Here is a 20,702-nt window from a genome sequence, read left to right as displayed (position 1 = left end):
TTTCGGGCAATTCGGGCAGTTCGGGCAACTCGGGTTTTCGGGCCGAATTTGGGTAAAAATTCAAAAAACTAGCCGTATTCGGGTAATTCGGGCACCTCGGGCGGGTCAGGCAAGTCGGGCAGGCGGGAAAAATTTGGGCAAAATTCAAAAAATTCAAAAATTCGGGCTTCGGGTCGGGCAATTCGGGCACACCCAATTTTCGGGTCGGGCACTTCGGGCTTGGTCGGAAAAATGCAAAAAAATCCCGGTGGACGGCGGTATACGGTGGTTAGACGCCGGCGGGCAAAGGGGGGACATGTCAAATCCGGGCTGCCCGAGCCCGAACCCGAATTTCTTGCTTGGACGGGCGGGAATTGGGCCGGTCCGCCCGAGCCCGAAAAAATTCGGCCTTCGGGCGGCCCGCCGACCCGAAGTTCCAACACTAATATTTACTAGTGATTCATAGAGCTTAAATTAATTTTCTAATAATCTACGGTTAAAAGTTGTATTCGGTAAAAACCATAAAAAGTGATTTTCAAAGAATTTTTAAAGAATTTATAGTTAAAATCAGAAGCAATTTAAAAGTAACTTTCACTTTTAGATTATGCGGTAATTACCTTGAAGTACAATTAATGAAACTTTCATAATACGTATAATACTCTTAAAATCAATACTTGTATAATTACAATTTACTAAACACTCAATTATTTTTTATAACAACTGTGTTTTTTTAATACAATTAACAGTAATTTTTCTAAAATTTACGGCGGCGCTACCAAACTGGCATTTTTAAGTGTTGTATGAAGACAAAGAAATTTAAAGCAAAATAGACTATATCACATAAAACATTAATGGGCAAGATATGAATAGTCAAAAACAAACGAATATAACATACCATAGAAAACTACGAGAGGATATTTAAAAAATAAAAAATAATAATAATAAAAAACAAAAAGCTGAGACGATTACCTTGGTGTGTCCTTGGAGAGTTGCAATAATGGAAACATTGCAAAGCATCTCCATGTTATTGTCCGTCTTTGGCTCGTCTCCGGCGGGAGGATATGCAATATCCGTGTCTGCTTGCTCACACACATTGAACTAGCAATAAAAAATTTAAACCAAATTAGCATTTAGAAGTCAGAATGAAGAAGCTGTTAGCAATCTCTTACAAAAAGAATAGCTGATGACTAGTCAATAAAAAAACATAACCAAAAAAAAAAAGAGGAGTAACAAAGATTCTTTGTATTAAAATAAACTTTTAATCTCAAATAAAACATACAAACATATCTAGCAAAATCCAAAATAGAGGCAAATCGAAACAAACCAGACCGAATGAATAAAACGATATTGAACAAGATGTCAATAGTCCTTTGAATGGATTCCTAGGCTTTGAAATTATTTTGCACACTTGCCAATCAGGTTTTATCTGGTTTTGAGTATAAATAAAAACAAATAAACAAAAACTTGAATGAAGTTGGCCCCGTTCATTTCGCTGATTCGAGATTAGAATTCGAGTTTTGCTACAGTAAAAAGTTCTCACAAACAATCACATCTAACTTTTTTACTACAGTAAAAAGCTCTCACATAAAATCACATCTCAACTCGAATCAACGAACTAAACGGGCCCTAGTCTCTGATCAGGACTCTAGGTTCATGTGTCTCCATATTTTAGGCTTCTCTTGTTTGTAAGAGTCATAAATTAAGTAGTTTATTGTTCAACTGAGATTTATGTGTTTATGCTCCAGAATATATGTTCCGCAATAAAATGCACAATATGAATAAAAACGTTAATGAACAAGATAACAATCAATAGTCAAACAAAAGAAGTAGAGAGCAAAAGAGGAAAACAACAAGAAAAACAAAGAAAAAACGCACAATAAAATAAAATGAAGGAAGAGAGGATTACCCCAGTGTGCCTTTGCAGTGGTGCAATTAATTTACAAATTGGCATCTCCTTCTTGTTGTCGTCTGACTTTAGCTTGTCTCTTTCAGAAGAATGCGCAATCTTTGTGTCTGCTCAGCACATTCAATTAAAAAAATTAAAAAAAAAATTAAACAAAATTAGCATTTCAAAGTCTCAATAAAGAAGTTGATGAATCTTATAAGAACGTGTCTAGCCCTGTATCCATCTCCTTTGTATCCATAACATTGTTTAGTTCAATCCTGTTCAACATACTCTCCCAAAAGAAGAATAGAGAAGAACAATTGGGCTAAATTTGCTGCAAGTTTCACTACAAGTGATGTAGATTAAATACAAGCTTCACTAATCCTAAACAAGAGAATTGAAAACCAATTTAAGCCATGTAAATGGTAAACCAAGTTTTTTTTTTTTTTTTTTTTTTTTTTATATATATCCAAAAATCTCCTAAATCCACTTTATGAGCAATTTTACCAAAGCTTTCAAGTCATTCGAACATGAATCTATTGTTTAAATCTTTAAATATTTATTCAAACTTTGAAGAAAAGAAAAGAAAGAGAAGGAAGAGAGATTACCTCAATACCATGAGACTGGGAATGCATGTAGGGGCAGCGATTTCCTTTGAAGCAACGTCCAGTGGCCCAAAACTTGCAAAGTGTATCTTTTCTCACATCGTTTTGGTTTCGTTCTTTTGTCGGACCTCCGAGCCTCACCCAAACATTATTCGTAGGACGTCGGCCTCGGCCTTCACCTCCACCTCTACCATTGGGAAGAAACCCCATTGTGGAAACTGTAAACTGCAGCAGTAAAGAGACTTGGAGAAAGAGAGACTTTTGTTCTGATGAAGAGAGAGAGAGATTTTGCAGTTGTGAGAACTGAAGAAGTGAACTTCGGTTGTTGCTATATGTAGTGTGTGTGTGTGATATATTTGACTTGGGTTAGAAGTAATAATAATTCTAAAACAGTACAAAGAAATTTACGTCCTTTAATTCACTGATTTGAGTTGAGATGTAACTTTATGAGAGTTTTTTTATTATAATAAAAAAAATAAATATAACTGTTTCTGAGAGTTTTTTACTATAACAAAACTCAAATTTTAAACTCAAATCGATAAAATAAACAGGACCTTACTAACAAAAATGTTTGAGGAATTCTGTATATTATTACATATTTTTATTTGATTAGTGTATTCATATAATAATTTAAATTATAATTTGTGATTCGTTACAATATTTTTTTTAAAAAAAATACATAAATTAAGAATAATTCTTCCGTGAACCAAAGTCTACATATAAATTACGAGTGGAAACAAAACAAACAGAAAGCAAGATAGCAAAACAAACAGAAAGCTTAACTAAACTAACAGAAAGCTGGTTCAAACTAACAGAAAGCTTGTTCTGCAAGATGACTTGCTCTGTAAGATGACTTGCTCTGCAAGATGACTGCTCCACAAAAAAGATAACAACGATAACAACTACAAAAACCGCAAGTTCATTCAGATCTAGAAATAACAAAACAGAACTATAAAATTCACAAGTAAAATCATATCCAGAAAATCACAATCTCAATCTCAGAATCACAATAAAAAAAAAAAAAAAAACAAACTTAAATCATGAAAAAACACAAAAAAAAAAAAAAAAAATCTATTTGGCCTTCTCAGCAAAATACACCAAAAAACTCAGAAATTGTATTGGCCTTCTCATACGGCACCGGAAAAGTTCACGGCGGTGGGGGTCTAGCCTGGATTTGCTTTGCGACGGAGGTTGCGAGTTCCCGAAACCGATCTGTGACGGCGGAGAAAGAGAATCGTGAGATCAGAGTGGCCGAGATCGGAGGCTCAAGTTTCGGCGAACGGGAAGGCGGAGAAAGAGAAATTCACGAGATTCGAAGGTGCGGGTTCTGGAGATCACGCGGCGAATAGAGAGAGAGGGTCGCCGGCTGCGAAGTTCAGAAGATCGCGACGGCAGAGAGATCGAAGTTGTCGAGACCGGAGGCACGGTTTTCAGAGAACGCGATGGTGGAGAGAGGGAGAAATTCGCGAGATCGAAGTCGCCGAGATTGGAGGTGCAGCTTCCGGAGATCACGACGGTGCTCGATGGTTAGCGTCTCGTCATGTCGCCACCGCCGTCTCGTCGTCGTCGTTGCGATCTGGTCAGCGATGTTTGTAAGTGTCTGAGTAGTGAGCAGATCCGTAGAAAGAGAGAGAGAAGAATCTCGTGAGAAAGAGGGAAAAATGGAAACAGAAAGTGAAAGGATAGGTTTAGGCTGTTCATTTCGTTAATTCGAGTTTTATTATAGTAAAAAGTTCTCATAAATAATCACATCTAATTTTTTTATTACAGTAAAAAACTCTCACATAAAATCACATCTTAATTCGAATTAAAAATTCGAATCAGCAAACTAAACGGACCCTTAGTTGGGGTAATAATTAGGAGACGTTTGGTTCATGAATTAGAATAATGAGATTAAAATTATTTTTAATTTATGTGTATTTTTTAATAGAGAAAATATTATAACAAATCATGAATCATGATTCGAATCGGGATACGAATCTCCCAACCAAATAACCTCTTAAGGCCTCGTTCATTTTGTGAATTTGAGTTTTTAATTTGAATTGAGATGTGACATTTTTTAGAGCTTTTCACTGTAACAGAAAAAGTTATATGTGACATTTTTAAAAAAATTTTTATTATAAAAACTTAAAACTGAAAACTCAAATCGGTAAAAACTGAAAACTCAAATCGGTGAAATGAACGAAACCTAATTATGCTATTTCATCTATCACGTTTGATAAATTATGCTATTTACTTTAAAAGTATCTATCAAATATACTATATCCTGTATTTTCCCTAGTATTTATTAGGAGATGTGTTCACTTAAAAAAATAATAACAAAAGCATATATCCTGTATTTTCCCTAGTATTTATTAGGAGATGTGTTCACTTAAAAAAATAATAACAAAAGCATATATCCTGTATTTTCCCTAGTATTTATTAGGAGATGTGTTCACTTAAAAAAATAATAATAATAAAAGCAATGAAACCTTGGCTTGACAATAAGAATATGCGTAAACAATAGCTATACAAGTTGATGTCAAATATTAAAATACTTACTTGAATGTTTGAAGAAGATAAAAAAAGAACAAGATGAAAGTTATGAAAAAATGAATAAATTTCGCACTCTACCGTTCGGTTCGTTAGTTCGAGTTTTTAATTCGAATTGAGATGTGATGTTGTGTAAGAACTTTTTACTGTAGCAAAAAAGTTAGATGTGACTATTTTTGAGAGTTTTTTACTGTAGCAAAACTCGAATTTTAAACTTGAATCAGCGAAATAAACGGGGTCAGCAAATTTCACCACCTTACCGTACACAAGACGCACTAACTATTAGGATTTATAGCACTAGAAGACTAGCTAATCCTATAATTTTTGCTTTAAGAAGTAATTAATAATAGAGTTTATAACACCGTAGCTCTTAAGAAACAATTGAGCCGTAAACCATATTGAACGAAATACATTATTGAATTTAATTAGAAACTTAATCCATGGTAGTTTTTTCCTCTTCTGAAATAAAGTTTTTTTTATTGATATCTTTAATACTTAATTCATTTTGATATATTTTATTAGAATTTAATGGTTTTAGTTTTTTCAGCAAAAAAAAAAAAAGGTTCTAGTTAACATAATGCATTCCAAATCAGCAGATTTGTTATTACGGACGGAATTAGATAAAAAGAGCATTTTAAACAATTTTTTTATAGATTAAAAGACATTTTGAACGGTTTTAAAATATAGACAACTTAAAAAGAAGTAGTACTTCAGAGTATTTATGAAAATAATTTTAAGGTCCGTTTCATATTCATAATTTTAATTTTTAAAATTTAAAATTTTTATAAAAAAAAATATTATGAACAATTATAAACCATAATTTAAAATTGAAAACGGATACATGAAACAAACATTCTCTTACAAATTTTTCCGAAGAATAATATTGTGCAAATGGACGATAGTACCCTTAACCATGTTACACGATTAAAACAAAAAAGGTCCAAAAAAAAAAAAAAAAGAGTTGAAAAACTCCTCTCGTGTTTGGACTCTCGAGAGTCACCTGACCTTGCCCCTGATTTCAAATCCCTTTTCCTTTCTGTTTCTCCTTCTATAAATACTACTCTCTCTCTCTCCAACGAAAATTCATTCTAGATTTCGAACCAAATTTGTCTCGTCTTGTCCGAATCCAAAGCTCGGCTTTTGATAAACAAGAAGAAGTTGGTAATCGACAAAGAATCAACAGTCTCTCTCTATTGGATTCTTCAGTTGGGAGGAGAGAGAGAGAGAGAGAGAGAGAGAGAGAGAGAGAGAGAGAGAGAGAGGGAGGGAGAAGCTCCGATGGGTAGGCCTCCCGGTAATGGAGGCCCTGCCTTCCGCTTCACGGCTTCCGAGGTTTTACTCTCTCTCATCTTCTGTTTTTCGGTTTGCTTGACATTGTGTAATCTAAACTCGGGAATGTGATTTTTATTTTTATTTTTTTGTTTTAATAAAGTAGAGTTGAGATTTCTGGATGGGCATTTGCAGTTTTTGATTCGAGAACTCGAATTTAAACTTGGAATCTGTAACCTTTTTGTGTATTTCGATTAATTAGATTTTGTTTTAGAGCAAAATTTTGTAAGTTTGAGTTGGATTTCTTAAATGGGTCGGCTCAATTGCCCCTTTTTTTAACTCTTGATATCTTGTTTTTCAGTTTTAGAATTTGTTTTTTTAGCGAAAATTCTCTTTGTAAATAATCAGACTATATTATCAAAATATTTTGTTTCTCTAACAACTCACAAAGAAAATTTCATCCTTTTTTTTTGTCATATCATGGAAAAGGAGGGAAAAAGAGAGAAAAAAAAAAAAAAAAATATATATATATATATATATATAGAAAGCTGTAGGTGTGTTGTGAGAAAAAACGTGAGAAGAAAACAAAAAAAGACTCTGTGCAGACGTGTGTGCAAAAGAGGTGAGAGAAAGAAAGAAAAAAAAAGTGCGTGTGTGCAGAAGAGAAGTGAGAGAAAAAATATACATATGTGATATTTTAAAACAACAAAATAAATACATAATTTTGATATTTTAGTCATTTTTTACGTTAAAGAGATATTTAATTCATGAATTAAAATTATTTTTAATTTATGTGTATTTTTTATAAGAGAAAATATTGTAACGAATCATGAACTATGATTCGAATCAGGGTTTGAATTCTCCAACCAAACATTCCTAATAATTTTAGTTTTTTGTGTTACAGTACATTTAAATCAAACCCTATATACACTTTAAAGTGTGAGACTGTGATTTACTCCTTGACACTCTCCACGAAGATAAATCTTATATACGCCTTATGGTGTGAGATTTTTTATTTGTAATACTCTTAACAAATTTCTAATGCACTCATGGTGTGTGATTTCTCATTCTTATCACAATCCTATGATTATCATTAAGACTTGGATTTCTTTTTAAAAATCTATATAAGTCAAATGTGATTTCAAAAAAAATCAAGGATTAAAAGTTTTTTAAATTATTTACTACGATTGTTTTGAGTATAATTCGAGTGAAAAATATGAAAAATTATGTGCATATAATTTATATAAAAATATTCACATGAATCGTATTATACTTACAAAAACAAACAATAAAAAAAGGAAGATAAAAAAAAAAAAGGAAACAAACGTCACATTCAATTCCTTCACAGTGCACCAAAACGCACATACACACATAAAGCCGTGGGTGTGATGGGAATTGATGTTCACGTGTATATATATGTGTATCTATATATATATATATATATATAAAGTTGCACCTGATTTTTTTTTTCTTTGCAGCGTAATGTGTACACATTACGCTACAAAACAAAACATTGCAGGTGCAACTTTTATATATATATATATATATAAAAGTTGCTCCTGTAATGTTTTATTTTGCAGCGTAATGTATGTATACATATATAAAAGAAGAAGAAATGTGTAGAAAGGAGGAGGGTAAGAGAAATTTGAGTTTCTTTTGAAATTAAATTGTTAGCAAAAAAAAGGAATTTTAATTTCTTTTGAGATTAGAAGATCAGTCTAAACAAATCAAATCATAATAAATTCTATCCAAATGATGGATTTGATTTTGAATTTTAAAATTAAAAAAAAAGGAGAAAGACAATAAATTTAAAAGAAATTCGGAATATTAAATACCTAAAAATTTAAAGTGCACAAATTGAGCCCCTTTATTGCCCCTTAGTTCAAAAAGATGAGCTCATTGTCTCATAAAACTATATGGTGATAAAATGTAATTTTTAAATCCCAAATTGAAAAAAAAAATCTCTCAGCACCATATATATATATATATATTAGTCATATTCTCCATGGCACAGATCTCTGTGACATCATAGAAATAACTGAAGGGGATATCTATTCTGTTAATACGCATTCCATAATCGTGTATGTATGTATGTATGTATCATATATGTGTTGTTCAACATTTGTGAGTTGTTAGTGCAAGAATATTTTCCTTAAATATGGAGAAAAGGCAATATTTAAGAGGATTTTGCTACACTTCCAATGACATATTTTCGGAATTGCGCCGTTCTTAAAGGTTGCGGAGATGGAAGCTATTCTACAAGAACATAACAATACAATGCCTGCACGTGAAATTCTTGTAGATCTTGCAGACAAGTTCAGGTGTGTCTTTGTCTCTTTAAGAGCTTCAGAATTGTAGATGTTCTTTTTATGTTTTATATATAATTATTATTAGAGATTAAATTGGTCTCTTGTTTCAGTGAATCAGTAGAACGAAAAGGCAAGATTATGGTGCAAATGAAGCAAGTATGATGAATTTCATTATGTTAATTTCACTAAGAAAAATCATTTAGAAGGGCTATTTCTAATATGGATCGTCACTATAGGTTTGGAATTGGTTCCAAAATAGGCGATATGCTATAAGGGCAAAGTTAAGTAGGAATCTTGGGATGTTAAGCGTGTCATCTATGCCTCGGGATGATCCAACTCCAGTGAGAAATGTGCCTCAAGCTATAACTGCTCCTATACCGGCTCCTTCAGGTGGAGTGTGTTCTTCATGTTTTACTTCTACTTTCTCCTTTCTGGTGTTCCTTTTTTTTTTTTTAAATACATTTATGTTTCTCTTTTTCTGTAATGTACAGAATTTGCTTTAGTATATTTTTTTCTGAAGATAAAAAAATAAAAAATACTTGGGGTTGAGAAAGAAGAGCTTGTAGAGACTTGTGTTTACTGTCTTTAATCTCCCGGAGAATTATATTTGCCCCTTCAATGGAAGTAATATGTGAAAAAGGCCATGATATTGCATTTAATGTACAGAGAAACTTTTTTTTTTTTAATTAAATCCTGCAAAGAAGTTGAACAAACCTTATTACGGTCCATCAAGCAACACGCATAATAGCTTAGCCTCGACCCTAACAAGAGAGCATCCCGAATATTATTTTCTTATTATATCATCCATTACACCTTGCTAGTTGCCACCATTTCATATGTCATACGTATAATAAATTATCATCAAAACATCTTTCCTTGTGCCTAGTAGCGCAACTAGCATAGACCAAAACTCTTCGGGAATAATCGAACACAAATTTTGTTCCATGGGTCCATGGGATGGGAAAACCTCGGACGAGATGTCAAAGACTAGTAACAGGACAAGCTTTTATTCCACAGGAAATTCTCTGCAAGACCTCAATGCCGAGTGATAAGACTTGATCTAAATTTCTACCATTATTTGGAAATGACTGCATGCTCCCTTACTGCTGTAGCCTGTGAATCATAGAGTTTTCTGATAACTTCCACTCCTATTAATCTCTCAGTTATTTGACTTTCTGATTGGCGTCAGGATTCAAATACATTACCTCTGAACCTTCCAAATGTCAATCCAACTACTGCATAATTATCCCTAGTCATCTCCAAAGTTATCAAACACAAGTGTATGCCTCATACTATTCTTGCATAAGCTAACCCCATAGGCATTTTAAAGCATTCTTAGGCTTTTCTTTTTACCTATAAAAACTTGATTCTTGACCCATGCATAATGAAATTTTGCACAATAACAACAAGGGCAATAGGCAATAAGAGTAATCAAGAATAACATTCCTATCAATGGCCATAATGTTTTTTTTTTTTCCTATATTTTTCTCCCTCATCGATCCCATGTTTCCTTCCACTGCAAACTTACTTTCCTTGCTATTCTCCCTGTCTTGCAATCATATTTTTCTATTCAAGTTTCCCATTTGTTTGCACTTTCTTATGTTCTGGACTTATAATATATATTTTTCGTTTTTACTCACACATTGTGTTGTGCAAAGGTGGACAGCTAAGAATTTTTCCTAACCTCGCAATCCAAAGAAGTGAAACACCCATACATTAGTCATTAGGTTGCATGAAATTTAGACATCATCCTTTTTTTTCCCTTGTTAAATCATTACATACACGTGTGCTAATTTACTTTACTTTTTTTCCCTTGTTATATAGTTCACTACTTGTTATTGCTAGTTCACGCAGCAAGCTGTACAAACGTATTGCTTTATTGAATGGGTTCACCTTTCAACAGCTAAATCTTTGAGTGTTAATTTCGTTGTGTTTTGATGAATTATATTTGTTTCATCCTCATCCTTTTTAACCAGTTGTAGGCACGGGAAGAGGGGCTTCAGAAAATTCTATAATGGAGTTTGAAGCAAAATCTGGGAGGGATGGTGCATGGTTGGTAACTCTCTCAAATCATTTCTAGAAATTCTAGTGGCTGTGTAGCTAACAACTTGATCCGTCTCTTTTTCCTTCGGACTGGATAACTTCTTTATGCTAAACACATGTTCGGCAAATAGGCTTTTGCATATTATTTTCTCTCTTCTTGGGAGTTATAATGGCGCCGGCAGATGGTTCTCAACTTCCTGTCATACTTGCATCAGCCTTTGGCATATGCATTTTTCTCAAATATTATTGACTCAATCTTGTGATAGGGTGTTTCTAAGAATGAAACTTGTGTTAACTAATTGGGGGAAGTACCCCATTCTGTTGTAGCATCATACTGTGGAGTCATCTTATTTTCTTATCTTTTGTGCACAGGTATGATGTTGCTAACTTTTTCTCCCATAGGTATTTGGAGTCTGGTGATCCGGTAATTTTTCAAAACCATTTTCCCTGTGCGTGTACAGCTGCAACTAATTTAAAGATTATTAACTTACAAGATTTTATGGTGCACTACTGTTCTGAATTCTATATGCATTCTCTAAGACCATTACCGTAAAATGACATACTTTCTTGAGTTTTTACTTCTGTTTTCTGTATTCTTTTTTTTTTTTATTTTTTTTTATAATTATTAGTGGAGTATGGGTTCTTTGAAAGCAGATTACAGAATCAGGAAAGCTTGTACCATTATGAAGCATTAGTGAAAACGATAAAAACTGTATGTTTATGCACAATTCTATATGACAAACATGTTGAGAGGTTTCTCAGGTGAGAATTGAGATAAGTAATTGAAAATAAGCATAAAGGCATAGATGTTTTAGCTGATGGGGATGATACCAATCGAGCATGAGATGCGTGATTTGTGGTAGAATGGTTGCATGCAGTGACCTCCTAAAGTCTCAAGTCCGGAACGTTTAAGAATGGAAAGGGCCAAAGAGAGAGTTAAATGGCTATGGATGGGTGTGACGAGGTTGCTTAATTTTCAAAGAGTGATGCTCATAAAAATGGTTATTTAGTCGCTCCAACTGCTTGGAATAATATTGTCAATAGTTATGCAACGGATCTTATTCTTAGGTGGATAATATCTTTTTTATCCTCTTAATACCCATTTTGTTTGTCCAATTTAGTTCTCAAAATTCTTCAGTTGGTAAATTACAATGCAGTTATTTTTCGGTCTTACAGTTTTTACTTTGGTCAATGATTCTGATTAAATTTTGTTTTTCTATTCAGGAAGTACTGGTTCGCTTTGTTGGTTTTGGACCCGAGGATGATGAGTGGGTTAATATACGAAAGCATGTCAGACAACGCTCTCTCCCATGTGAATCATCAGAGTGTGTTGCAGTTCTTCCTGGAGATCTCATTCTCTGTTTTCAGGTGGAGACTTATTTTTAGGGGCTGATAAATATGATATGTTGAATATTGAAAGAGAAGTTGTTTCTCATTATTTTTTCTTCGAAAATTCATTTATAAAAATTTACAGGAGGGTAAAGAGCAAGCTCTTTATTTTGATGCTCATGTCCTTGACGCTCAAAGACGAAGACATGATGTGAGGGGGTGTCGTTGTAGGTTTCTGGTGCGCTATGATCATGATCAGTCTGAGGTAATATATTTTTGACGAGGAACAAGATGTGGACTATTATTAGGAATTTATAGTTACGTTTATTTTTTGGGATTGTTTAGGAATTTTATAGTTATGTTTACAATTAAGTTTATCTCATTATTAAGATCATGATCACTTTAGTGATTGATTTCAATTACTCAAGAAGCTGTATCATGGGGAATGATGATTTTAGGTCTTTAGAATGATTGCATGTGGCTACAATGGTTATTTATTTGTTTTAAGAAAATCTTGTGTCTAAGGAAAGAAAATCTCGCGCCTTTTTTCACAATAGGATTGTGAAAGCTGAAATGTTGTGGTTTTCATGGAAAAACACTATCTCCATAGATGTAATAGTTGCTTTAACTAGAAAAACTAACGATCTAATTGATTCAGATCTTTCTACGCCCTGATATTCCAGATAAGAGCTTTCACGATGAAGTTTCTGAAAATGGGGATGAGCTACATTTTGTTGTACAGATTAGACTTCGATTTGTACATTGCTTTAATTTCAATGAAGCAAATTGACATGCCTTCATTCTAGATCTAATCAGAGAATGACATCATTTGGAAATATTTTCAATTAAACTAATCATGAGCGATGATTTTATGGACTTAATCCAACATAGATTTGTGTATCCTGTAACAATTGATGTGCTTTAATCACTATAGCGGGGAAGGAAATCATGTTTTCACGAGTCCTTTTTGAAGGGTTGATTTTCAGTTTCAGACGCTCAAAATGTGAAAAGTGGGACATAGTTGATAGTAGAATGTTCCATTAAAGACTATCTTGGGCTTTCTGCAGGGGATGCAAATGACGATGGAAAACTTTTTTATCTGTGTAAATTCATTATTCGATTGTTTTCGAGGAAGAAACTGATCGGTTCTTGCCTTTTGTTCTGTCAGGAAATTGTGCCGCTAAGGAAGGTATGTCGTCGGCCTGAAACTGATTACCGGCTGCAACAACTTTATGCTGTGAATGAGGCAGCCTCAGCAGAGCAGCAGAAAAGTAGTACGGATAACTTTGGAGGCGGTGGTTTTAGGGCCAGGATTTCTGCTGAAACAACACCGAAGCTGCAACATGCCGATGCTGCACTAGTTGCCCCGGCTTTGCATGCTACTGCTGCTTTAGCCACCAAAGCTTCAATTCTTGAACCTAAAAAGGTTGAAATTGTCAATGTTGTAGTAGATGCAGGGAACTCAAATAATGTTACTGCCAGCGGCAATGGAATCATGAGCGGAAGTCCTGCTAGCAACAAACCCATTGTTTCCGGCGAGAAAATGCCAGAAGGAAAAGCCGTAGGTTGATTTGACAATTTTGCCGCCACCATTTTGTCCAAAGTTACTAGTTAGGCAACCTGTTCTCCCAAAGGATGAGTAATATACTGGTTAGGATGATCTCTGTGTGCTGCTTCTAACAACACATTTCATCAGCATATGAATTGAGATCAGTTTTCATGCAAACAAGTATGATTCCGAACAACATATGAGAAGGATAATGAAATCTTAAAATCATTTCAAACTTTTATGTAATGTTTATTTTACTGACCACCATCAATAGATTTATCTCATCAAATACCAAAGGGATTCAAATTCAAAACTTTTTCAAGCTGTTGAGAAAGATTCAAAGTCAATGTTCTTTTAATGTTTTATTTCCACCATCTATAACATTACTCTTTACTGTCAATAAGTATATCGTCTTACAACTAGCACCAATAATGAACATCGTCATTGGTTTTTTCTTGTAACCTGATAGAGATTTACATTCAAGATTTTATGAGAATAAGCGCTGACATGTAAATTTGTGATTAGCTGAAAAGATGTATAGTATTCCGGATATGAAAGGGGTCCACATGCGGGTATATACGCATATGGATAAAAGGAGGAAAAAAGGGAGGACAATATTTTAATTTTTTCTTAGGTTTGATGGTTTAAAGAAATAATGGAATAAAAAGGTATTCGTTTCTATTTTTTGTGTCCAAAGTGTGTAAATATACTACTGTTATGTGTAGATTATATACGTACATGCATGTATGTGTCTACTGCAAATTACCATGTAAATGATTAAATGAAGTACGGAGGGGTTATCACGAGAATTAGGTTATGTTTATTTCACCAATTTGAGTTTTGTTACAGTAAAAAACTTTCAGAAACAGTCACATCTAACTTTTTTATTACAGTAAAAAATTCTCACATAAAGTCATATCTTAACTCGAATCAGTGAATTAAACGGGCCCATATTGTGCACATGAGGATGGATGTGAGTGTATAATTAATAAAAGTGAATTTTTTATGTTCTCGAATTTTGATTTTCATTCTGATATGCGCTATGAACTATGAAAAGTGATATGCACACCCCTAATAAACTTTAAAATTGTCCTCTATGCTCTCAAAACATTAAAGTTGTGAAAAGAACACCTTTTCTCGAGTTTTGGTTGAACTGCTCAAGTCTAGTTTCAACAATTGTTCATCCTCTCAATAATGGCCTTGAATGGAAAGTGGCACGTACATTGTGATGAAAAAAAAAAAAAAACACCCTCATAGCTCAATCTAAGTTTTGAATAAAAATGATGACGTGTAAGTCTCATGAGTTAATTTTACAATATATATATATATATGAAAAGGTAAAGAACATTAAGGATTGACAAATTAGTTGTTCATGAACTCCATTGTTCTTCATTTTCTTCCATATAGTGTACGAAATCCCAACAAAAAATAAAGAAAACTAAAAAGAATGGGCATTTACCATCATTTCTTAGGTAGAATTGAAAACAGAGATAGAATTTAGAGAAAAAACATAATAAAAAAAGAGAAATAGAACCAAAATAAAAAAGGATGAATCACATAGGAGATAGAATTTAGACGGAAAATAAGAGCTCAAAAAGAAGAAAACGATAATCTCAATATCATTAATCAAAAGTCTAAATAAAATTACAATCACTAATATTTTTTCTCTTTTTTTTATTTTCTAATCACGTGACAATTATTTCGGTCATATCATATGATTTAATATTGATATAACTGAATAAATCGGGTGAGAAATGACCTTCATTATCCTCAACAGATGCTCACGTGATCAGAATAGTAAAAAAAAAGATGTTTTTTATTGGAATTTAATTGTACAAATTTTTAAGTTGAGGGGTCAATTGTCAAAAAAGAAATAGCGACCTGACTAATTGTCAAGTTCAAAAAGTTGAGGGGTGTCCATACAAAAAAAAACCTTTAATAAACCACATTGAGACAATAACGAAAATTCAGGGGCATTTTTTGTAATAAACAAATAAATAGCGCAAGTAAAGAAGCCAGCGCTTGCGCTTCCCCGTTCCCTCCATCTTCGCGGACCAAAACACAGACACGTCCTCTCTCTCTCTCTCTCTCTCTCTCTCTATATATATATATGTGTGTGTGTGTGTGTGTGTTAATACATCTTCAATGCTTTGAGCTTCATTCTACTTTGATCCTTTGATCACCACAGTGAAGAAAAAATGCGATTTCTGAGAAATCGGAGTGTTGGAGATGGCTTATCGGAAGCGAATCGCAGTTGGCTTCGCCGGCAGCTCCTCAAGATAGGGCGGAGAAGCGTCGTTACCAGCTGCAGAGCCGTCGTTTTGCCCCGCTTCGGCGGGCCCGAGGTTCTGGAGCTCCGTCCCGATGTCGATGTTCCCGATCTCAAGCAAAATGAAATTCTCGTCCGCGCTCATGCTGTCTCCATTAATCCACTCGATACCAGAGTGAGCTTCTCTTGCTCTTTCCTTTTCCTTTTTCTTGGACATTTGCTTCTGTTTGGATTCAGAGAAACTGCGGGCAAAGGAATCGGTGCGGGAAGTTAATTTAGGACTCTAGTGAAGTGGAATTCAGTCATTTAAGTATTTTTAATTCTACATTTAGGAGTGGAAATTATTGAAGAATTTATACTTCTTGAATCGAGGACGATATCAGGTTTTAATCCCAACGCTTCATTTGGATATTCTTTTCCTTTACGTTCTTTTGAAATTTCATGTCAAATAAACAAAATGTTGTAGCGTATATTGATTCCTAAATAGTTTCTAGTACAGTAAATTGGAAGTGGATTGGAGTTCTGGTTAGAGGGTTAGCGTTTCTTTGAGTTCCGTGTAAACAGGGCCCTACTTGTTGAAGGGGGATGAAATTTAGAATGAGGGATTTTATTCATGGTGGTCGAATTCCGATGTCCAACATTTTGGGCATGCCAACAGGCAACAATTGGAAATGCATATCAAGACATGATTATTTCCATATCACTTATTACTCTTTCCTTATTCGCATTTATTTGTAATCAATGTATTATATTCTCATTAGCTGCACATTCTTTTCTCATTAGCTGTACACGGTTGACTCATGTTCATAGGCTGTATATATTCCATACTTTGATAATGAAAATATACAGACAATTCATCTCAATTACCATTCGCTATAATGCATACCCCCAGTTTTCATGTTTCAATATCCTTTGGTGTGTGTGTGTGGTTGTATATGTTATATAGCTTTTGCTATGGTCCCCGTAATATTGGCGAGTAGCACTATCTTGACATCTGTTCAACATAACATTGACATTGACATTGAAAAGGTGTAACAATAGTTTGGGATAACTAAAGTTCTTGGTTTTACACCTTTCCAACATCCATACTTTGAATAAATATCATTGAGTTGTTCTTAACTTATGGGGTGCCTACCTTTTATGCATTTTTACTTAAATAATGTACGGAGGTTTGAGTTTAAGTTTTTTGGTTTTATGGTCCAAATTCTACCTAGAATCTTATACATCTTGCAATCGATTTGTATAACATTCTGTGCTGTTGACTGTTAAGCTAGCCACCCTTGTTTTAGATTGTTTTTGCAGTATTATGAACTAAACCAAGCTATTTCACTTGATTATGTATGGAATTTTCTAAATTTTTATTTTGTTCAGATGCGATCAGGCTACGGTCGTTCAATATTTGAACCTCTTCTACCTCTCATATTGGGCCGTGATGTTAGTGGTGAAGTTGCAGCAGTAGGAGCCTCAGTCCGGACACTGAACGTGGGGCAAGAAGTGTTTGGTGCGTTGCATCCAACTGCTGTGAGGGGTACTTATGCTGACTATGCAATTCTTTCAGAAGAAGAACTTACTCCTAAACCAGTATCTGTTACACATGTGGTATAAAGATCTTCATGTTAATATTGTTGATTCTGTTTGCTTCTTCAATTGGTTTTGTCTGGTTTCTGTGCAGTCAATTATTTTCAAATGTTCTCATTTTTGGTAATAGAATGGTTCGTAGGAAGTAGAAAACTATTATTACTATTCAAGCCAAAAAAAATAAATAAATAATAAAAAAAAGAAAAGAAAAGAAAAGAGGAAAGAAAGAATTCCTACTACCTCATGGTTTGAGCTATTTTGTGTGGTTCCATTACCGGCAGTTCAACCAATCTATGAAGTATTAGTTTTGGAGGTTCACATCTTAGGAAATGAGAATGATGATTTACTGTGTCCGTCCTAACTCCCAATCATTAGTAGCCTTAAGAGCTAGAGTTCTGCTTTTAATGCGAGTTTGGGAATTCACTTATGAGCTGGAAGGTATAGATGTAAGAGGATATATCTAATTGTTCATACATCAGTTAGGTGTTTGGGGCTGGGAAAAACTGGAATATGATTTTGGGACCGTAGGGGCTGCAAAAATTGTTGTTGCAGGCTTGCAGCATTTATCGCCAGTTTTCTATGTTGTGGAACTACTGTTTTTTCTGTTGTAGTCTATATATATCGAATGGTATGCTTAAATTACATGACTTGGTTTTATTTAGCTTTTGGTTTATTTTCATCTGCGTGAAAACTTTTTTTTTTCCCCTTTCTGGTTAGTATCAAATTGAAGAACCTTTATGATGTATATATACTTCCGTTGCTCATAGGAAGCGAGTGCCATTCCTTTTGCTGCGTTGACTGCATGGCGTGCTCTAAAAAGCACTGCTCGGATAACTGAGGGGTATGTTTCTATTGCGTAGATACTGTCTTTGATGAATTTCTTGTGATCTTTTGTCCAACCATTGGCATTGACAGAAAGCTATTGCTTCATTGGATATAACGTTATATCACTTTCTCTTTCATTACCTGGTCACCTGCTTGTCCTTGTAGCAGTAATCATGGATTCTCCTTTTTCAGTTTTCAATATGAGACTCCATTCGTTATCTCTTGGATGTCTTCATAAATCTTTCAGGACAATGTTCTGTAATATAGTAACAAATTTACTAGATATAATCTGCAAGACAATTATGTGGCACCCATGTTTTTTCCCTTCATGATTAGTGACAAAATTTGTGCTAATGTAAGAATATGGAAAATGAGACGTTGTGTTGATCTCCACAGAGAAAGGGTATTAGTCGTGGGTGGTGGAGGAGCAGTAGGTTTTTCTGCAATTCAGCTTTCAGTAGCTGCAGGGTGCAGTGTTACAACTACCTGTGGAAGTCAAAGTGTAGACCGAGCATTGGCAGCTGGTGCTGAGCAGGCTGTCGACTATACAACTGAGGTTGGGTATAGCTAGTTATCTCTCTGATTCACTTCATTTCAGCATGTGATATTCGACTATTTCATCATGAAACTAATTCAATTTGATTGAGGAAATTAATGAGGCAAGAATGTTTTCTTTCTGAGCTAACAATATTTAATTAACAGGATGTTGAATCGGCAATAAAAGGAAAATTTGATGCTGTCTTAGACACCATTGGCATCCCAGAGAATGAAAGAATATGGATAAATTTTTTGAAGAGAGGTGGGCACTACATGACACTTCAGGTAAGGATCAGGAGCTAGTTATTGTTGTAGTAAGGAAATATAGGCCTCTTTCCGTTATGCTGCCGCGCATGTTGACAAGTTTCTTCTCTTTCTTCTTCTTTTCCATTTTTTCTCGTTTCTCCTCCATTTATAGGGTGAGGCAGCATCACTGACAGATAGTTATGGACTTGCTTTTGGGCTTCCACTAGCTACAGCTATTCTGCTGAAGAAACAGATTCAATACCGGTACTCTCATGGAATAGGTACAACCCAGATAGATAAGATCATTAGACAGATAGGTGTTTATGGTTTAAACACAATAGCATGTTTTTTTGAATAGACCGTAAGTGGTTTTAGGTTTCCATAGCAATCAAACAAGCATCAGTTAAAGTAGTGAAATTGGATCAAAATAGGATGGTTCACTGGCTTCAGATGCCATTAATGTGTGTGTGTGTGTGTGTTTTTCTCCTTTACTAATAAAAATCATGAATATAAAGATTTTCATAAGAATAAATGGCAAGGATAAGTTGTATCTTCATTGTTTTTAATGTTTCTACAAGTTCCAAAACTCGATTTTGTTTAAAACCTCCATGGAGAGAGCATTGTCTGACAACAGAAATTTAAATGCATGAAGCTAAAAGTATGCAAGTTTTACATGCCCCATCGTACGAGTTGTAATTTAGCTTCACCTTTTCCCTCTATAAAACTGCAATGCTGTGTGACAAACCAACCCAGGTTGGTGAGTTAGTATTACTGTATTGCAATGGAGGGGTTATTAGTTTATGTATTCTTCACAGAATTTTATTGCATCCTAAGTTATATGGTGTCGCAGCACTTTTGAGTCATTTTTAATCCCGTTACCTTCTCTTCGTTCTTCCGATGGTGTAGAATACTCGTGGACTTACATGAGAGCCGACTCAGAAGGGTTGGATGCGATCCGAAGGCTTTCTGAAGCTGGAAAGCTCAAAATACCAGTTGAGAAAACATTTCCCATCACGCAAGTGAGAGAAGCTCACAAGGCAAAAGACAAAAAGCATATTCCAGGTAAAGTTGTGCTGGAACTTGACTGAAGAAGATTTCACTAGGTCGCACTTAAATACGGTATGGAAACACTCGTATTATTGACATCTATCTTCGTTCTATTTGGGGAGAGGATTGTGCAATAAAGGCTTTCTCTGTACATTGGTCACTAGCATTTTGTACAAGTGGTACAAGTTAAGGGTAAGAATCTGCAGTTTCCGTTTGGCAATCTGTAAATCTTTTGAGAATTCCTATTACACAAACTTTTATAGTTGCACATTTTGTAAACGAAGAGGAATAGACCAGATAGTTGAATCTTTGGATGTACTTGTATGGAATAGTTAAAGGCCTCAACGGTGCTCGCACTGGCCAGGCTCAAACCCGGTGGGAAGGTCCGCCGGCCGGCTGGCTTTGAAAAATGGTTGGTTTTTTTGGGATCCTTTTTAGTTCTTTTTTTTTTTTTTTTTTTTTGATAATTTCTGTTTAGTTCAAATTGACATGTCATATTTCTGTGGTTGCTACTGCATGAGCTCTGAATCAACATAAAGTTGCTTCTTACTAATTATAGGAGAATCAATGTTAACGTCTTCAATTAGAAAATTGTGATTTAGATCATGTGGTTCCGCATGTGATAATCAATTAATGGAGAGAGAAAAATGAGTAGACGTTATATTTCAAGTTATTTTAAGTAATGCACGTAGTTAGTAAT

The 20,702-nt window shown here is 34.5% G+C and overlaps 2 protein-coding genes and 1 long non-coding RNA gene across 3 annotated transcripts; 2 read left to right on the top strand and 1 right to left on the bottom strand.

The window, feature by feature from the left end:
* Positions 1–949: 949 nt before the first annotated feature.
* On the bottom strand, positions 950–2,732 carry LOC21395401. The gene is made up of 3 exons (XR_002902388.1): positions 2,473–2,732; positions 1,886–1,992; positions 950–1,077 (listed from the first exon to the last, which is right to left on the bottom strand). It is a non-coding gene; the product is annotated as an uncharacterized LOC21395401 (long non-coding RNA).
* Positions 2,733–6,022: 3,290 nt separating this feature from the next.
* Positions 6,023–13,848, top strand: LOC21395399 (protein SAWADEE HOMEODOMAIN HOMOLOG 2). The gene is made up of 9 exons (XM_024166963.1): positions 6,023–6,333; positions 8,506–8,591; positions 8,690–8,735; positions 8,816–8,969; positions 10,556–10,631; positions 10,995–11,046; positions 11,847–11,990; positions 12,097–12,216; positions 13,120–13,848. Exons 1-9 carry the CDS (start codon positions 6,280–6,282, stop codon positions 13,519–13,521), a joined length of 1,134 nt encoding a protein of 377 aa, XP_024022731.1. The 5' UTR covers positions 6,023–6,279; the 3' UTR covers positions 13,522–13,848.
* A 1,705-nt stretch (positions 13,849–15,553) lies between these two features.
* Positions 15,554–20,432, top strand: LOC21395398 (reticulon-4-interacting protein 1, mitochondrial). Its single transcript, XM_024166965.1, has 7 exons — positions 15,554–15,944; positions 17,141–17,368; positions 18,115–18,188; positions 18,569–18,728; positions 18,875–18,994; positions 19,128–19,236; positions 19,862–20,432. The coding sequence occupies exons 1-7, from the start codon at positions 15,699–15,701 to the stop codon at positions 20,041–20,043; spliced, it is 1,119 nt and encodes a 372-aa protein (XP_024022733.1). The 5' UTR covers positions 15,554–15,698; the 3' UTR covers positions 20,044–20,432.
* Positions 20,433–20,702: the final 270 nt, after the last annotated feature.

The sequence above is a fragment of the Morus notabilis genome, unplaced genomic scaffold (assembly GCF_000414095.1).
Source record: "Morus notabilis unplaced genomic scaffold, ASM41409v2 Scaffold692, whole genome shotgun sequence".
In the NCBI taxonomy this organism is placed as follows: domain Eukaryota; kingdom Viridiplantae; phylum Streptophyta; class Magnoliopsida; order Rosales; family Moraceae; genus Morus; species Morus notabilis.
This window is presented reverse-complemented; position numbering and strand designations above follow the sequence as displayed.